This window comes from Zonotrichia leucophrys, chromosome 4A (genome assembly GCF_028769735.1).
Source record: "Zonotrichia leucophrys gambelii isolate GWCS_2022_RI chromosome 4A, RI_Zleu_2.0, whole genome shotgun sequence".
NCBI lineage: Eukaryota > Metazoa > Chordata > Aves > Passeriformes > Passerellidae > Zonotrichia > Zonotrichia leucophrys.
The window spans coordinates 7270349-7288647 of record NC_088174.1 but is presented as its reverse complement, the minus strand read 5'-3'; the positions used below and the strand labels follow the sequence as shown (position 1 = coordinate 7288647).

At 46.1% G+C, this 18299-nt stretch overlaps 1 protein-coding gene across 4 annotated transcripts in view; it reads right to left on the bottom strand.

Annotated features, from left to right (window-relative positions):
• The window catches only part of MAMLD1 (mastermind like domain containing 1), a 243387-nt gene that overhangs the window by 75883 nt on the left and 149205 nt on the right, over positions 1–18299 (bottom strand). The window contains exon 1 of one of the 4 annotated variants that reach the window (XM_064713256.1): positions 4628–4894. The exons of the other annotated variants lie outside the window; for them this stretch is intronic. Coding sequence (XP_064569326.1) covers positions 4628–4681 — 54 coding nt within the window. The 5' untranslated portion in view covers positions 4682–4894. Of the gene's footprint in view, positions 1–4627; positions 4895–18299 lie in introns of those variants that run through there. 4 annotated transcript variants of the gene reach the window in all.

Sequence of the window (18299 nt, the reverse complement as noted above, 5' to 3'; positions counted from 1 at the left end):
ATGGGTGCACAACACAAAACTTGCTACAAGCACACAGTGGTACCATGCACATTTGGCATTTTACAGCTGTGCTCCAAAGTTCCCCTTCAAAATTACTGGCAAGGAAGGAAGTTCTGTGTAATTTTAGCACTAAACATCTGAAAAAATTAGAAATGTCCCAACTGTTCTTTGATATGTAGAAAAGAACAGTTGAAAAACTTACAGTTGACTGGTGCTACCTAGGTTACCCATCAATGGCATTGAGACTGGTATATTATTAAGAGAGGTGTATGATGGGAATTGGTTTATTGTGCTGATCCATAGTAACCAACTCCTGTTCGTCCATCATTTATCTCTCTCACCAGCGACATATGGGTTTGTCTATTCACACTCTCAGCATTCTCTCTGCTCCAACAAACAGTCAGCCTTTTCTGCTGGGATAAGGAGATTTTTTAGTTACATCCATTATGTGCGTATCAACATTTATGGCAGGAAGATAATTGCCAAAGAGCTCAGGGGGATAAAAGCTCCCTCTTTATAACACAAACCCCCTTAAAAAATCAATATTGATATAAAACAGTTCAACACAAAGCCTTGGTGTGTCTTCTGCTTCCTTCAGTTCAAAATGCTGGTTTTGGGGTGTTTTTTTTAAACACTGCAAGTCAAACTGGAACATCAGGTAGAAAGCCTTCATAGTGAGTTACATCACTGTCTTCCCACAGAGGATGATATAGCAATGTACAATATTAATTGTTCCTCAAAGAAGTTTGCAGCAAATGTGTCAGATATAAAGAGGGCTCCTTGGAGAGGTGCCAGCACCATTTAAACTGATTTAGCTATCTTTATTTGGAGACCATACCAATTACTAATGAATCATAACTTATAGTCACCTTCGCCTAAATGCTGAAAATCGCTGACACAGCCAGCACCAGAGAACAATGAAAACCTGGGGATTCTGCCCCTCTCCCTATTTCAGGAGCTCAACCTTCTACTACTACATACCCCAGTTTGGACAAACCCATTTGTCACAGCTTCTGCACTATTTACTTCACTTTCCCATGGCTATGTACTCATAAAAGTTATTTTAAGGCGACTTTTATCAGAGTAGCAAGTAACATAGAACATTTATTGATTAAATCACAGGAACCAGTGAGTTGCACTGTACTTAACCTACAGGACGACTTAGGCATTTTTCTTACTGTTATTCTTGCCCTTGTGTTTCCTTCTGCCTCCCTAACTTTTGTCATTCTCATGAAGCCCATTTTTGGGTCAGTTCTTGTCCTACAGTCACACTCAGGCAGGTTAGTGACCTCATAAGTCAGGGCAAGAGTATCACCCTGGCACCTGGGATCATGAACTCTTGCAGTAAATCTTCCTGCATATTCAGAAACCATCTAGCACAATAGCTTCTTAATCCCGTTTTAAATCGCCAAATGCTGCCACACTGTAACGTTTACAAGAGGGTCAGTAAAAAACATTGTATTTATTAAGCACTCCTACCTGTGTTAAGAGGAAGTAATACAAAAAAATATTTAAAAATATAACTGCCTCCTTTAAATACTAATCCCTCTCTAAACCCTCTAACAATTTAGCTTTAAAAAAATCCAAGACACTTTACAGTTCAAAATACTCAGTTACAAGGGACCAAAAGCAAAGCCCTGTCAATATGTGCTTTTCTGATTTTGAAGTACTACTTAAAAGGAATAAAAATAGAGCTGAAAAACCACATGTAAAAAAAAAGAGAAAAAAACCCTCAGAAAATAAAAAGCTGGATTGAATTTGAGCTGCTCAATTGAGAACACTGAACAGCTTTTCACTCACTCGAGGGCTGTTAACTGCATGTTACCTGCCTTACAGTACAGACTATTTGTTTTTTATCCCTGAGCAACAGACTATTTCCTGGTTGAGTTTAAAAACTCTGTGACGTTCCAATATCAACCCACACATGTGTGTCACTGTCAACGTCAGTCGCAGGAAAACATTAGAAGTCACCCCTTGCTAATGCTTTCCTAACATGGAATTTCCTTGTACCTCGCCCCCCAGCCCACCTCCTCCTTCAGCTGAGAGCATCCTTCCCAAAGCGCATTTTTTTTCTCCCTTCTAAACATATGGCAAGGAGAGAGGACTGAAAATGGGCAGTGCCAGCACTAGCTCGCTGCTTTTTTAGGTGCTCGCGTGTAACTTACTCAAACTGCTCACGCTGCCTCGCACGGGGCGAGCGCGGCCGCGGGGAAAAGCCCCCCGTGCGTGGGGGGTTCCCCCTCTCCCGGGGCGAGGGTTCCCCCGGGCACTGCCGCTGCCTCCCGCCGCTGTCGGTTCTCCCGGCAGCAGCTCCGCCCCGGGAGCGGGAGGGCAGAACCGGGCAGCCCGTTCTGGGGGTGCCGGTGCACCGGGCAGGCAGCACCCAGCTGGGAGCGGGAGTGCACGGACTGGGCAGCCCGTTCGGAGGGATACCGGTGCATCGGGGGAGGCAGCAGCACCCAGCTGGGAGCGGGAGGACAGAACCGGGCAGCCCGTTCTGGGGGTGCCGGTGCACCGGGGCAGGCAGCAGCACCCAGCTGGGAGCGGGAGGACAGAACCGGGCAGCCCGTTTGGGGGGTGCCGGTGCGCCGGGGGAGGCAGCAGCACCCAGCTGCCGGGACCGGCGGGTTCAAGGCCGTTCCGGCTCCCTGTCTCCCGGAGGCACCATATGGTCCATCTTGCACATCAGCAGCTTTATTTCCCCATCAGCTCGGCCCAGAGGGGGAGCTCCGGGAGCAGCGACCACCCCCTGCCCCGCAGCCCCCCGGGGCACCGGCATTAGGCATTACCCGGGGATTACGGGGCTAAGTAGGGGAAGACTCGCGTTATATAACCGGGGGAGCGTTCCGCCCTCACGGCGCTCCCACAGCCCGCCCTCCGCCCCAGCCGCGGCGGCCGCACGGCGGCGGCGGGGGGGGGAGCCCGGCGCCTCCCTCCGCCCCCGGCCCGCGGAAGGGGCCAGACGCAGTTAATCCCCCCGCTGGCGGGGCGGGGGAGGCACCGCGGGGTGCCCCCGCTGCCCGAGGAGGAGGAGGAGGCGGCGGAGGAGGAAGGCTCTTCCAGGAGCTCCTCGCGAGCCTCCGGTGCTCACGGCGTTCAGCGGCTTCCGACGGGACGAGGCGAGCGGAGCCGAGCCGGCCGCGCGTCCCCCGCACGCCGCACCGGGGACAGACCTGCCCGCCCGGGCGCGCCAGGCCGCGGCTCCGCGGCGCCTCCCGCCCCGCTCCCCGGCCCCGGGCTCCGCCGCCCCCCCGCCGGGAGCACCGTGGAAAACAAAAGCGGCCTTTTAATTTATTGTTCCGGGGGGGAGGCCGGAGGGGGGGGCGGTGTGAAAGGAAATCAAAGCCCGTTTTCTTCCCAGAAACGGCCGTTCTCCCCGGGATCCCTCCGAGTCACCCTGGTGACAACCCCCCTCCAGCCAAAGACGAACAAAAGCCGCGGTGCCCCCGGCACCGGCGCTCCTCCGGGCCGAGCAACAGGCCGGGAGAGGCGGCGGAGGAGGGACCGGGAGGAGGGACTGGCTATTGACGGGGAGAGGGGCAGCCCCTGCCTTGGGGGGGGACGTGGGACCGAGCCAGCGAGCGCCGTGTTTACCCTGCCATTGCTCTGAGCCCCGATCTTAACCACAGCATCAGAAACCAAAACAGTTTAAAGCGTGAGTCAGCACGCGTTTTGTTCACGCGTTCTGTTCCGAGCACACGGACGGACGGACGGACGGACGGCAGCAGCGCCCGCACTCGGGGCTGCTCCCGCACACGCGCTCCCGCAGCCCGGGCTCAGCGCCGCGCTCCACGCTCCCGTCAGCAACAACCCAGGGCTCCTTCGGGGCTCGGACGAGCCTTTTGTTCGCAATCCTGCCTATCGAACGTGCGCTTCAGGTTCCCAAAATAACCAGGCACGCGGCTGCCAACGCAAATACCAGGAATTACTTAAAAAATGATACTAGAGGGACCACCGCTAGCCCCTCCACGCGTGACACCATGCCGGCGGAGTCCCCGGGCGATGACGGGTTTATCTTCCCTTGCCTGTCTGATCCAAGTTTAGCTGGAAATCCCCGGACCATGGCTGAGCCGGCCCGGCCGCACTGACACGGGAACCCGCGGGCTGGCGGTGCCGGGCGCACCGGCGGCTCCCCGCTCCCGCTCGCCCCCGACAGCATCCAGCGCCTGCTCCCGCAGCATCCAGCGCCTCTGCCCGCAGCCCAGCGCGTCACCACCCGAGCAATGACACGGAAACCCTCGGAGCGTCCCCCGCTGCCGCGCACCGCCTGCCCCGCCGCCGTGCCCGGGACCGCACCGCACCGCAAATCACCTTCTTCACCACCATTTTAAAGCCCACGGACCCCCTCCCTCCTGCCCTCCTCTCCTTGGTCCGACTTCAGCTCTGACCAGAATGGAGGGCGAATTTCCCCCCTCAAGTTTCTGTCCCCTTCCCTCCGGCGGCCCCGGCAAACGGGACCGGCGGGCAGAGCCAGCCCAAGGTGGGCACTTTCTTGAACCGCCCCTGCAAACTTTCCAGCCTGGCTGCGACCGTGCCGAGCCCGGTGAGCAACTGTTCCGAGGGTGTTTAAGTCCTTTTAAACCAGCTCCTACTTTCCCAGCCCATATCGATTTCAAATGCTACTTACTGGAATATGTGGCTCCATCCGTGGTGCTTCTACCCGCTGGGAAACCAGCAGCATCTTGGACTGGGAATCAGCCGGCTTTTAGATCCACTTTGGCTGTATTGAGCAAACCCAGCGCCGCAGAGGACTCGCAGCCTGTTTTCTCCTTTTAGGTTCCAGACAAGTTCATCCTGGCGTTGCAGTTTGCTAATGATTCACTGTCTGTCTCGATCTGCTCACTACATTTCCATCAACCCACAGCTTCCTCACTTAGAAGGTGGAGTTTGTGGGGTTTAAGTTACTGATAGGCATATCTAAGTGCTGTGTCACTCAAAGAGGAGGAGACACACACACACTCACACACACAGCCCGCACACTCACACACACGAACGGCGCCAGGCTTAAAGGGGAAGTAACACTTTCTTCCCTACAGAAATTGGACACCTCACAGATCCAAGGATTTAATTTTTTTTTTCTCCGTGCACGAAGGCGAAAATTAACCAGCCAATGGTCAAAATGTTAACACACAAAAAGCTGCTTAGAATGTTTAGCATCTTCCTGGTAGAGATTCAAATTCATTTAGTACAAAGTCAGATAGGTCAGAAAGCTACTGGCAATTAATAGATTTTTTCCTTCCAAATCAAAGTACTCAAATCACTGAAAAGAGAGCCCAAAGCATGAAGTGTAAAGATTTGAGTTATTCTTACAGAGTGTAGTTTCCTGTCCCTTTGTGACATAGTTTGTTCAGCACTCTTAACACAAAAGGGTTAAACTCATTTCGCCAGGTGAACCCAGGTTAGCAAGAAGGAAACAGCAGAGTTCTTTCATTTTCATCTTTTGTGCTATGTACATGTCTTTTTGAAGACAGACACAATTCCACATAGAGAGCTCCCATAAAGCCACGCACTTCTCATATGACTATAAATGTGCTTGCTACAAGCTGCAACCTCTGAATACTAATTTTGATAGACCATCAACTGAAAGCTGAGAACCTATTCAGACCTCCTCTTGGACTGTGAAGAAAGAACTGGGAAGAGCAAGCTGCAGGCAGCTAGGAGAGCACACTGGGTCCACAAATAATTGCTGGTATAATTTCATTTTATTACCTTGCTAAATCACTACAATTGTCACTCCTGTCCTGATAAACTGGAGATGCTTGAAACTCTGTCCCAGTACATTGACTCAATGGATGAGGTGTGGAAGACTTACTAGCATTTGTAATAAAATGTCTAGTTTCTAAGATCATTCCTGAAATAGTGATATGAGTAAATTATGCTCTGTAAAACTAGGAAGTTATTTGAATACAACCCTTTACTGTAACCAAATACATAAAAGTGGAGCCAGAATCTGACCTCGTTTTCCTGAAAGTTTTCCAGACAGCAATCACCTTCAAATTGCAGCAAACTTATAGACCTCCAAACCCATCTTTGTACCTGAGCTAATAAACATTGGCAATTAACAGTTCATCAACAGAGAAGCATTGCTTTTTACCTTTGCTGAAGCCTCTGGCTTGCCTGTGACAGCTGCAACAATGGGCCCGCTTCCCTGAGCAGTATTTTTGGTATTTCAGCTTGCATTGTTTGGAAACTTATTGGTTTGCTTTTCTAGTGCTCTTGCCTTTTATATTATTTAAAATTACTTTGATCTATTTTGTCAATTGAAAAAAAAAGAAACACAAAAATAATAAACTTTTGTGGGTGTAAGCACCCTGAATTCTACAGCCTCTGAGGGCCAGATCTCAAAAGGTTTCAGAGACTAAGGGGAGTTGTATCAACATCCAATGTTTGGGTTTGCTGGGCTGCCCAGACCAAATCTGCCCTGCCTGAGGTGCTGAGGCCCAAACACAGCACTAGGGCATCAGCATGGGATCTAAAAGAGCCAACATGCTGAGCAGGAGTCACCTAAAATTAGCAGGCTCAGTGAAGATACACATTTATCATACCTGAATGAAGCTCCACTGGAAGGAGGTGCCACTCTCTGCCCAGTGTGCCATGTCAGAAACCCTCCCCTGAAAATACATGTGTGTGTAAGGGCTCCCATCTTCCTCCCTGGAGATTTGGGAACTAAAATACATATGTATGGAACACGTGGGGCACCCAGGGATTCACACACGCTGTAGCTGGACCTACTGACAACACCATGATCAGATGATGAACAGTGGGTCCCTGTCAGTTTTTCTATACCAGTTATTGTCAAGAAGTTTTGTCATTTATGACTCTTGCCAAACATTTGAAGTTCCTGACAGATGACAATACTTTCTAAGAACTGTCATTTGCTTTGTTCACTCTATAAAACTAGACCAAAGGCCTCCCCCAAAAGGCAGATGACATGGGTAGGGTAGAGGAGTCTTGTGTGTGCCTGCTCTGCAGCAGGAATGATGCTGCTGCCTTTAGCTGTCAAGAACATCTGTTTGCCAGGTAGTGGTTTGTGTTCTCCTCTGTAAGGTGGGGTGTGCTCTCAGAGGGAAATCAAATCAAGACACTTTTAGCAGTTAGTCCATGACAGAACTGTGGCAACATTTTCCTTCTGAACCTGCTGGCTTAAGCTGTGTAGGCTTTGGATGTCACTCCAGCAGCTCAGTGCCAAGTGTGCCTGTGCTGCCAGACCTGGTGCACTGGGCTGATCAGCCTGGATGGATCAACAATGGCAAGGACAGCTTTGGGTGTGTTCAAAACCCCAATTTCAGGCTGTGTAAGCATTTAACAAACCCCTTGCAGAGATCACTCATTTTCAGTGATAGGTAATGGCTAAGCAGGGGATTTCAGGGCTGCAATTTTGGTCTTTGGTGATTAAATTACGAGCCCTTTCTTTAGGCATATTTACTCTAGTTGACCTGGGGGAATCCTTGGCTGCTCTGGAATCAATAACAAAACTTTCACTGACTTCTTCAGGGCAGTATTTCATCTTCTAAGGTTAGACTTACCCTAAGCATCTTGCAGCTACCTTGTTGCTATGCTTCTGTCCTATTTTGAAAAAGTGACTTGTAGGATTCTGCAGAAAAGATGTGATTCTAATGACATCAAGGCTGTTATGGCCATGAGGCTTGGCAAAACATATTCTAGCACCTCAAATGCTTCTCTCAGTGCTGGGCATCAAACCTGGGCCTGACTGGCTGATTAATCACATTGTTTATCAATTTTACAGTAGTTTGCCACATTTCATTTAGCATCTTTAATATCTATAGAAAATATAGTTTGCTTTGTTCCTTTATAAAACTAGTATAATTTCTTTCCACATGGAGATGTCTTATTGAAAAGCCAGAGTTGGAGAGTTGAGAAATTATAACTTTATCTGAAAAACAACAAAAGGATGAGAAGAGTGCCTTGAACCAAAACAAAAACCCCAAAACATAACAAACCAAAAATATCCCAAACAAGACCAATGTTCCTTTACTCACTGTTCTGAAAAAGCAGTACCTTTCTACCCAAGGAGAACAGTTAGCTGGAAAGCTGCAATATGCTAAATAACTGCCCCAAGTTGTGTTCACCAAACAAAAGGATTGTGCACTTAGACACAGCCTGGATGGGTTGTGGCAGCAACAGGCACTGCCAATGGAAGATGGCAAGGGCTAGAGAAAAGAAAGGTTTGCATCTTCCAGGCTGGTGTGAACTAAAGATGCTAAAACTGAGCTTCCAGGTAACCATGATGCTGGGACTCTTCTCCCAGGAGAACTGTGCCTGACTTCCAGCTGACCAGAAAGGATCACAGAAGTCTGAGCAGAAGGGACTGCCCCACAGCATGTCTTGTACACTGAAGGGAAGCAGCAAGTGAGCAGCACAAGGATTCACCACAGATTCACTGAAGGATTCACAGGTTTGTCAGTGCCTCAGAACCAGATGGATGGCAAGCATGTGATGCCTTCTACTGCACATTTGCAACCTGAAATCAGGTGAAATCAATGGCTTGGGCTAGATGAACCTTCAGTTGGACTAGTCAGTACTGCATTTCTTATGCTAGATCAGATCAGCAATCCAGCTAATTTGGTATCTTGTCTCTGACCACAGGCAATAGTTGATGTTACAGAAGATAGAAAAGAAACTTTTACTGAGCAGCTGCAGGAGAAATTGCAGGTAGTGGTGCAAGCCTCTTAGCAAGTTTCTTTTTAAGCAAAGCCAGTCTGTAATTGGCTGATGCTCAGAACCAGGAAGGCTCATGCCCTTTGGGTACTTCCCCAGAGTACAGTGTAATAAACTAGGGATGAAATTACTAATGCATGCAAAATTTCAATTCATTTCTGAAAGTCACAATACTATCAGCACCAGTAACATTGTGTGGCATAAAACAGCATCTCAGGTCATTTCTGAATGCGTTTAATTGCATGTCCTTTTTCACAGAATCAAACCATTCTTTGCTGCTATGGTTTGGGTTGGAAGACGCCTTAAAGGCCCTTTACCTCCAGTCCCCTGCCATGGGCAGGGACACCTTCCACCAGACCAGGTGGCTCAGGACCCCATCCAACCCCTCTGTGAACACTTCCAGGGATGGGGCATCCCCACCTTCTCTGAGCCTCAACACTCACAGTAAAGAAATCCTTTGTAATATCTGATCTACATCTACCATCTTTCAATTTCTCTCTTTTCAGTCCTATCAATACTTGATTTTTTCCTACTAGAAATATATGGTAAAATAGATAAAATGCATCAGTAAATTTTAATTTCCTCAGTAATGCTTGCTACATTGAGTAATTCTGTAAGTCATACAGAAAAAAATATGTGTATAATTGGTAATGTAGCAATTCATTCTTTTAAAGAAACATTACTTTTAGGAAAATAAGCTTCAAGAAAAAAAGCTTTTTATTGTATGCAGTTAATTAAAGGTTTTCAGGATGGTCTTCACTGGACATGAAAGAACATGTATGATCAACTTTTTGTAAGTCCTTCAACTTCTGTAAGTCATTATTTACATGAGTTCCATGGAGGAGTCTATAGGTAAAATCATCAAAGGATGGATGGCCATACTAACATTTCAGTGGGTACATGAACTACCTTAGAAAATTATATAAATTGAAGTGAATTACAATTTTGTCTTTTATATGGAAAAACAGACACCAATCTAATCTCTCTGTTAGGAGTTAAGAGATGACAATTCTGTGAGTAACTTCTTCATACTTTCAGAGAAGTACATTGTCTGTCTTCTACTAAAGTATCACATAAAATCAAATTGTTAATATCTGCTTAGTGACCAAATGGTTGCTTCCAATTGATATCTTTTGAATTTAATTTTTAAACTCAGAAATCAATTATTTGCATAGCTCAGAGATCCACTTAGGCACATGCTAACATTATGTCTGAGTGTCTCAGAATGGAAGGGATTACCCAAGTGCTGAGGGAAGCACACAGATGATCAGGGTGGTGAAATGCTGACAGGTTGCTCAGAGGGTTGAGGGATGTCCCATCTCTGGAGACTTCCAAGGTCAGGTCGGACAGGGCTCTGAGCAACCTGATACAGTTGGAAGATGTCCCTGCTCAGTGCAGAGGTCTGGACCAGATGACCTTTAAAGGTCCCTTCCAAGCCAAACCATTCTGTGATTCCATGAGCTGCTTTTGTAGATGACTTACAGACATTTCAATTCTGACCACCTTGCAGCTAATAAGATTTTTCATTAAAAGCACAGAAGCTGATACAAATTAACATAATATCATATTCAATAGCTCTATTGTCAGCAACAATACATTGAAATGTTTGATAATGAATGACATTTCTCCAATTTTGACTTGTGCATAAAACATTTTCCCTCTTGAGCTGTGATGTGTGCACTCAGCGTGGCTGCTGCTGGCTCTGCCCAGCGAGCACAAACCCTGTGCTGGGCTGCAGGTGTGTGGGATGGCAGGGCTGAGGCTGCTGCACATCCCACCTGCACCTTCAGTTACATCTAAGAACAAAAGCTGTCATTTGCTGAAGTGAGAGGTACCTGCAAACACTCGGGCATTGTTTAAAGGAGCCCCTGTCTCTCCCCAGGAGATGCCTTTTCTCCAAGCATAATGTTCAGCAGCCTTGTCTCATTTATCAATTGCTCCAGCAGCCAAATGGGCACAAAGCCAGGTCCCAGCACATGGGGGTATTGGATCAGGAGCAAACAGTGACAGGCATCACTTGCCAAATTTCCAGGTTAAGAATAGGTCTAGGCAATAGGACATGCTAATCTGACTCCTGTACCCAACTGCAAGCAAGACACCACTCAGAATATGTAATAACACAAACAATAGCAATAATTCTAGCCTTGCTGTTTTTCACTGCTGGATCACACAGTTCACATACAAGTGCAGTGATCAGGGATATACAGATCTCCCTCAGTTTTCTGGAAGTCAACAGAAAGGCAGAATCTGACCCATAGCTGATACAAGATATTCCAAATTGCTTTAAATATCTAAGCATAAGAAAATGCTTCTACATTCACATAATTTTGCTGTCCTCAGGAAACACACCTTTTTTCCTTAATGTTCCCTTTCATTTCTAAAGCTGTTCTCTCTTTGCTGAAGCTATTTTTTAAAACATTCTCTATTTCATGACTGTCAAAGTATTCTTTCCATGCCAGATACATGGCAAAGTTACATATTCTTCAACTCAAAACAATTTACATGAATATTCATAAACTACCTGATGGCAGAATTGGCCCTGAGATTTAAACCCATAAAGCTCACAGAAACAAATGTTAACCCTCTTTCCTTTGTCAGAGATCCCTTGGATCATGCTTAGAAATTATTCTTTTATGCAGTTGCCAAGAAAATGCAAAACCAATGCATGAAACATTGTATGTTCTGTTTATTAAAGAAGAGTGTCTGTGATGATACAGATATTCAGCCAGACTAGGATGCTGCCAATGTCAGTTTGTGATTTACTAGAAATTATTGATTTCAATTCTTGGTTTCCCAGGGCTACTGAGCATATCCTGTCATATAAATATGCATCCGTTTGCTAGAGGCTGCAGCCTTCTGTGGAAATGTGTGGTGTCTCAACTAGTGTCAGATTTCTTGAACCAAAAAAATAAAGCTTTGCTTCCCTTCAAAAAAGGAATGAATAAAAGCTATTAAGATAGCTTTTCTATTTCTATGTCCAATACAAAACTATGGAAACCATCCAGAATTGTACATTTTGTTATTCAAATCAATACAGTGGCACAGTCCAGAGAAATTGTGCTACTACCCTCCCTGTCCCCCAAAGGAAAGTACAAGACCAGGAACCTCAGACTTCTCATATAAATCAAGAAACAGCCTGAACTGAGCAACTTTTAGGTATGTATAACTTACAAGTCAGTTACAGAGCATGCAAGTGCAAAAGGATGATGAGTATAGTTACTCTTTGTACCTTAGGGCCAAGAGTCACAGTTCATTGCCAGCACTTGTGAAAGGCCCTTGGGATGTGTGTCCTGTCAAATTGCCCCCCTTCCAGGACCCTCTGCTCTGCCCATCTTCTGCTCCTGGTCTCCCAATGCATTCCTGCACAGTGTTTCTTTCATTTAGCCCTACTACTCCTTAACACTTTTCTCTTGGTCCTTGTGCTGTGTTCACACCTCTAATTCCAGCTACCCACTCTGCTGTCTTCCCCTTCCCAAGGGAAGTACTCCAGGGTGGGGACAGATCTCTCACCTACTGCTGGAGCTGCCAGCATGTGCCACAGGGTACAATGGCATTTTTGGAATTTGCTGACAATTCTGCTGCATGCAGAATGTGGTCCATACCCATCTCAGTGTTCAGAGAAGGGGTATGGTTCTGTATTTTTCTCCAAAAAACTCCTTGTTTTACCATCCCTTTTCTCAAGTCAGTTGCATGCCCTAATGAATTCCATGTTTACAAAAATACGAAATGTTCAAGGCTGACAGTGGTGGCAGAAATGACAGAATAAACAGGATAGCATTTCCTTTTGTCTTCTCACTTGTTTATGTCCAGTGCAGAATAGATTAAGTTTGGGAACAAGAGAACAGGGCACAACCCCACAGGACCAGCCAGTGTGACCTTTGCAGGTAAAGGCTGTGAGATGGACAGGAACCAGCTTTGCTCCCTCCCTGCTGCTGTGGCTGGTGCAGCTGGGACAGGGAAGGCACTTCCCTCTCACAGAGGTGATGGGGATCATTCCTGCTCTGCCTTCCAACTACACCCACTGCTGTTTGGAACAGCATCACCTGCAGTTTGCACACCACATTGAGGGAAGAAGTTGGGTTTTGCCATGGCAGGGTGGAAAAGGAGCTTCCAGCCCTGGCTGATGCCTGTTTCCCACAGTCACCACAGTGATCACCACATTGTGAAGGAAGCAGCCCTCTCATTTGGGGACAATTTTCAACTGGAAACGAACCCCTGAATTCCTTTCATGCACTCTGGCTCTTCCTAAAGTATTTGAAAACAACTTTTTGCCAGATAATGGTGAGATCATCTTGCCCTTGTGCAGGAAAAAGAAAGGAGAGAGAAAAGGAAGCACTGCAACTTCCCAAGCCACTTCAGCACTAATGGCAGTATGATCCCTAATCAATGCAGAGGGGCTGACAGCAACAATAAGTGTTAACTGCTGAGCTGAAGGGGCTGTTTAACCTGGCTAGGAAAAGTTATTTCTGCCACAGCTATTTGAAAAAAACATTGGCAATTAAATTAATTCAAGCATATCCTCTCTTTTCATGGGAAAAATGTGGAAAAAATCCAGGCAGAGAATGAATGGCACCCAGATTAATGAGAAACTGCTCAAGAAGAGAAAAATAATGGTTTTCTAAAGTATATTCATATTACATTCTGTGGTAGCACCATATGCTAGTTTCCTAGATGCTGGTGATCCTGATGTATTTTTATCTTGGCTAGTACCAGGGAGGGAGCTGTACAAGGCCAAGTTCTTCCCACATATCCATGTTGAAAGCAGTTTACCTTCCCTGCGTTGTGAATGTGAACCAAGACAGCCATGCAACCGCTTCAGAGCACGCCTTTATTTCCTGGCTGTATCTGACTGGCTTTTAAAAATCATCCTACTGCATCTCTTGAGTCTTTTATGAAGCCCCTTTTTCAATGACAGAGCCTAGAAATGCTGGACTTAGAAATCACAAACCTCTACTGCTTCCATTTAAGGGTCAGATTCACTAATTAGATGCAGCAGGAGACTATAAATTGTTCACGTTCCAGACAGAGGAGAACAACAAAAAGCCATTCTGTGTTAGTGGGGATGTATTAACATATATGTAGGACTTCATTCTTCTCTAAGTTGAACAAATATTCTTTAATCAGTCCTTAGAAATCACTTCTGAAGGTGGTGGCATTCTTCCATTACTAGACAGGGACAAACAGCTCTGACTGTACTAGAAAAAAGAACCACCACTAATTAACATTGTTTAATCAGACAGATTTGAAATATCTAGAGCGCAGGTGACCCTAACTCTAGCCTGCTGCTGAATTACTGTACTAGCAGCCATGCTGCTCTGCTCAAGCTGCACCTCTGGACACTTAACCACAGATCTCAGCGCAATTTCTGGTGCAGTGATTCTGAGGCTTTTGGGGAGTCAGCAGTCCAAGGATGAAGGTGATCACATATTCAAAATTCACATTATTTTGAGGGTTTTTGAAAGATGCTGGTATGAGCAGGTATCACAGCTTCCACAGGGGCCATGGGAAACGGTCTTTGAGACAGCAGGATTGAAGTCAATGGCAATGAAATGGAGCACAGAGATCAGAGCAGTTTCCTCAGATGGGGCTCACCTGGTACAGAGGTGAGGCAAGAGAGGGAAGTATAACTTTGGGTGTAATGCCTAGGGGGAAAGCAAGCTGTGGTATGTTCCAGCAAAGCATGGAGAACCAAAGAGCAAATCCTCCACAAAAAAAACCAAAAAAAAAAAACCCAAAAAAACCAAAACAAAAACCAACCAAACAAAAAAACCACCGAGATTTGTAGATTTGTCTCTGTCAGGGACTTCAGGAGGAAAATCCTGAAGTGTCTCTGCCCATCTAGTTAGCAATTCATGCTATGCTCATCTGCACGGTATGTGACTGCCTGTGACCACACTGCCTTTTGGTAACTTTTAGCCACTCTGAAGATAGGTGTGGTAGCACTTTGGAGTCACTCTGGAAACCAGGAATACACGTTTGGGAGGCATCTTTTATAATTGGCATGGCTGAGCTGCAGCTCTGCCTCAGGCAGAAGGTAGACTCCGTCTCGCTGGGGGTGGTGAAATGAAATCTCTTAGCACAGAAAGAACACAGAGCAGCTCAGAAGCCTGGAGGAAGGGGCTGGCACCTGGGGTTGCACAGAACCTCCTTGCAAAGCAACTGGAGGGAATTTTTTTCCCCAAGTGAGGGAACAGTGTGGAGGATGTTGTTGCCGAAGTCACCAGTGAAGTAGGGAAATTGAAATAATGAGCTACAGGAATCTTTCTGCATTTTGGCAAGATTTGAATCCACAGCTGTTTATAAGAAAGTAATTAGTGGCCTGTCAAGCACTTTGAAGATGTTCTGAGTGCTAGAAAATTGTGATAAACTTATCTTTCTGCGCCTCTGTGTCTTGTGAGCCATTATTCAATCAGTGGGGTTGTTGACTGGAAGACTCAGCCAAACAGTGATTGGGTTTCTAAACTATTCAATTACCTCTAATGAAGAAGGATCAGAGAAACAACCCTTAAACACCTTAAACAGAGCAGCAGTATTAACACACCAAATAACTCTCAGGAGAAACCTCCAGACACTTGCCAAGGTTGGCTTTGGAGCCAACTGTGATACAAATGCATAAAATATTAGTTCCTTAATGGTTGTGAAGTGTTGCTCTTTAAAGGTTACTGTCTTCCTGTCCAGACAAGGCTGCAGTGGAATGATGAATGAAGCGATCCATAAATCTGAGGTTTTCAAGCACCTGCAACTCCCATTGGGGTCAACAGGAATTTTGGATTACTGGGATTTAGCCAGTAAAACCTGATTCTGCATGAGATTAAGAATCCCCAGGGCTATTGGCCTCATCAGCCACAGTGTTTACCTGATGAAGTACTTGGAATGAGGGCTCCAGAAATGCTGCTTATTTGGATGCATGTTTGTGATGGGAGACTTGATCTCTAAAGCACAGGGACCAGGTCTGTGCCAGAGAGGCTGCCTGGAAGTGAAATTGGGAAGAAATCTCTCTGTGGCTGGCAGAGAAGCACAGCGATCCCTGCAAAAAGTGCAAGACAGGATTCTGCTTCTGAGGCAATTTCTCTCTCTTCTCCATTACAAGTCTCACCATATACAAAGAGCTGACTTGTTATTGGAGCTCAAAGGAATGAATGAGCTCAAAAGAATGTGACAAGGAGAGAATGCTACAATTCCACTGGGAAGAGCTGCTTCTTTTTCTTTAACTTTTGCATTCAGTTAATATTTGACTGTGGCCTTGGAGCACGGTGGCATCGGAATGCCTCAGAGCAGCACTGGACGGTCGCTGCAGCACAAACACTGCACCTGCCTGGAGCTGTCTAGAAGCTCTGTGTGTGTCTGCATTTTTGAAAGTATCTCACGGTTTTGTTTCCTGTGACTGTGCATTCAGCCCTGCACACTCGTGAAATGCTTAGCTGGGCTTGGGAGCGTGTACATAGCGGGCCACAGAGGGGGGATGGGGCAGGGGAAGAAAGAGGGGCTGTAAGGCAGCTTGAGAACTGATACCATGCTAGTGTGAAACTTCTTTGTGAAGGGAACAACACTGCCAGGTTTTGGCTTAAAGATTCTCAAACACTCCAGCAGCTTTAGAAACTTGAACGTGTCCTAGGCTCAGCTGTGTGCAGACACAATGCTGGAGAGGAGCCCCCATTTCAAATGGTGCCAAGGCCTCCAACAGCTTCTGAAATTCCAGGATCAGGCCCTAAAAATAACAACACGTTTGACCCAAGGTAGCCAGCAGAGCCAGAGGAGATGATAGGCTGCACAACACAGTTCTAAGCCAGCTTTCCTAAACTGCAAACCCATTAAATATTTAGGTGGCCATATGCAAATCATTTAAATTCTGTTTCTCAGAAGCACACCATGGTGTACAGATGTGCTTTGTGCTGAGATCCTCATCCTAGGCTTTCAGCAACTATTTATTTTAAACCAGTAAAGGACTTAATTAATGGCTAATCGTGAGCTACCTTTTTTTAAAGGGTGTTTATTTATGAGGGAGGAGGGGGAGGAAGCAGAAATGCAAAGACCTGAGTTTCTGTCAGAGAAAACTCACATAGAAGAAAACACACTTTTGTAACTGTACCAAAACCCCAGGATTGCTCAGATATTTTCAACCCCCTCCATGGGTACCAATTTGCTAATTCAACAAATAAACAGCCCTTTATGTAGGAGCTGTCTGGTGGACACTGTGAACACTTTAGAGACTAGGGCCCCAGATCTTCTTTTCTTAATGTCACTGTGAATTTGCTTGTGGAAGTGTATGACACCATGCACAGAGCCCAACAGCTGAGCTCATGCTTCAGGCATTCTCCCAGGACCGAGGGGGAGGGGGCTCTCTGCCAGCTCCCGCCCGCCTCTCCCCTCGCATTTACACACACACAAATCATGTTATCATAGTGAAAATATGTAAGAATTCCAGGAAGCAGAGGAAGTTTGTATGTTGACCTTAATTTATTTTTTTCCAGAGGAAGATCACACCGCATGTAAAAAGGACAGTGGACGCTAGCTAAACTCATTTGCAGATATTTTAATTTTCATTGCAACTCTTTCTTCTGCTGTATTTTGTCTTTTAGGATTAATGCTGTTTGTATTTTATCCCATGTGGCTACTTTGACTGAGAGAACTGAAATCACTTGGTGAGAGGTCTATGGGACCTATTTAGACTGAAAAAAAAAATTGTAAAGGAGGTCCCAGTGCATTCTGGTTCCTATTTTCCATTACAGTACAGTAAAATTGGGTGAGACTGTTTCTGGAGGGAAGGGAAGGAAGGGGTGGATGAAAGAGTGGGCTAACACATTAGGCTTTGGCACATGGAGGCCTGGGTTTATTTTGCTTTACAGCTCTGGGCTGGAACTCTTAAAATGCTGATCAGCTTGGCCCCAAACTCAACTGCACTTCTAAAAGCACACTTAACTTTAAACCTGCAAATGACTTTGGAAGACTGTGGGACCTTAGAAGCTGCTGTTCTGGGAAGTGCAGTTACCTGCACTGGTTGGTGCACAGCACCTTGCAACATCCAACCATTCCCAGCAGCTCATCCCTGATTCCCTGCCTCTCTCCCTGCCACCAGCTCATCCCAGCCTCCCTGCTCCTTTCATTACTGCTCACACCTGTGAGGCTTTGCACACATTCCAGCACAGCCATTCCACCAGCCCTAGGACACTGATGCAGAGCCAGGGAAATAGTACCTGAGTCCTTAAACACTCCTATAAAAAACTCTGTGTACCATGGACAATGTGGTCACACACAGACTTGTAAAACGGCGAGTAAAGATACCCCGTTCCTCTTAACTGGCCAACAAGGAACCCAAGCATGGAAAATATTTCTGTTGAATTGCAGCATGTTTAACTCGTAATAGAATTGGGCATAAATCTTGGACACATCTTGAACAGTTTGGTTTAAAAATTTATCAGATTGCTTAGAATTTCCTTGCAAACTATTTCATTCCTTATGTTTCTCTGTTGCAAACTTAAGCTTGAAGCCTGATTCAATTTTAAATGAGCAAGCCTGTTCTTCTAGCTAGCAGGCAGCCTGTGATGTATATTTGGGGCAGGCATCCCCACCCAACAGCTCTGCTCAAACAAGCAGGGCCATCCCTGCAAAAGCTCCCGAAC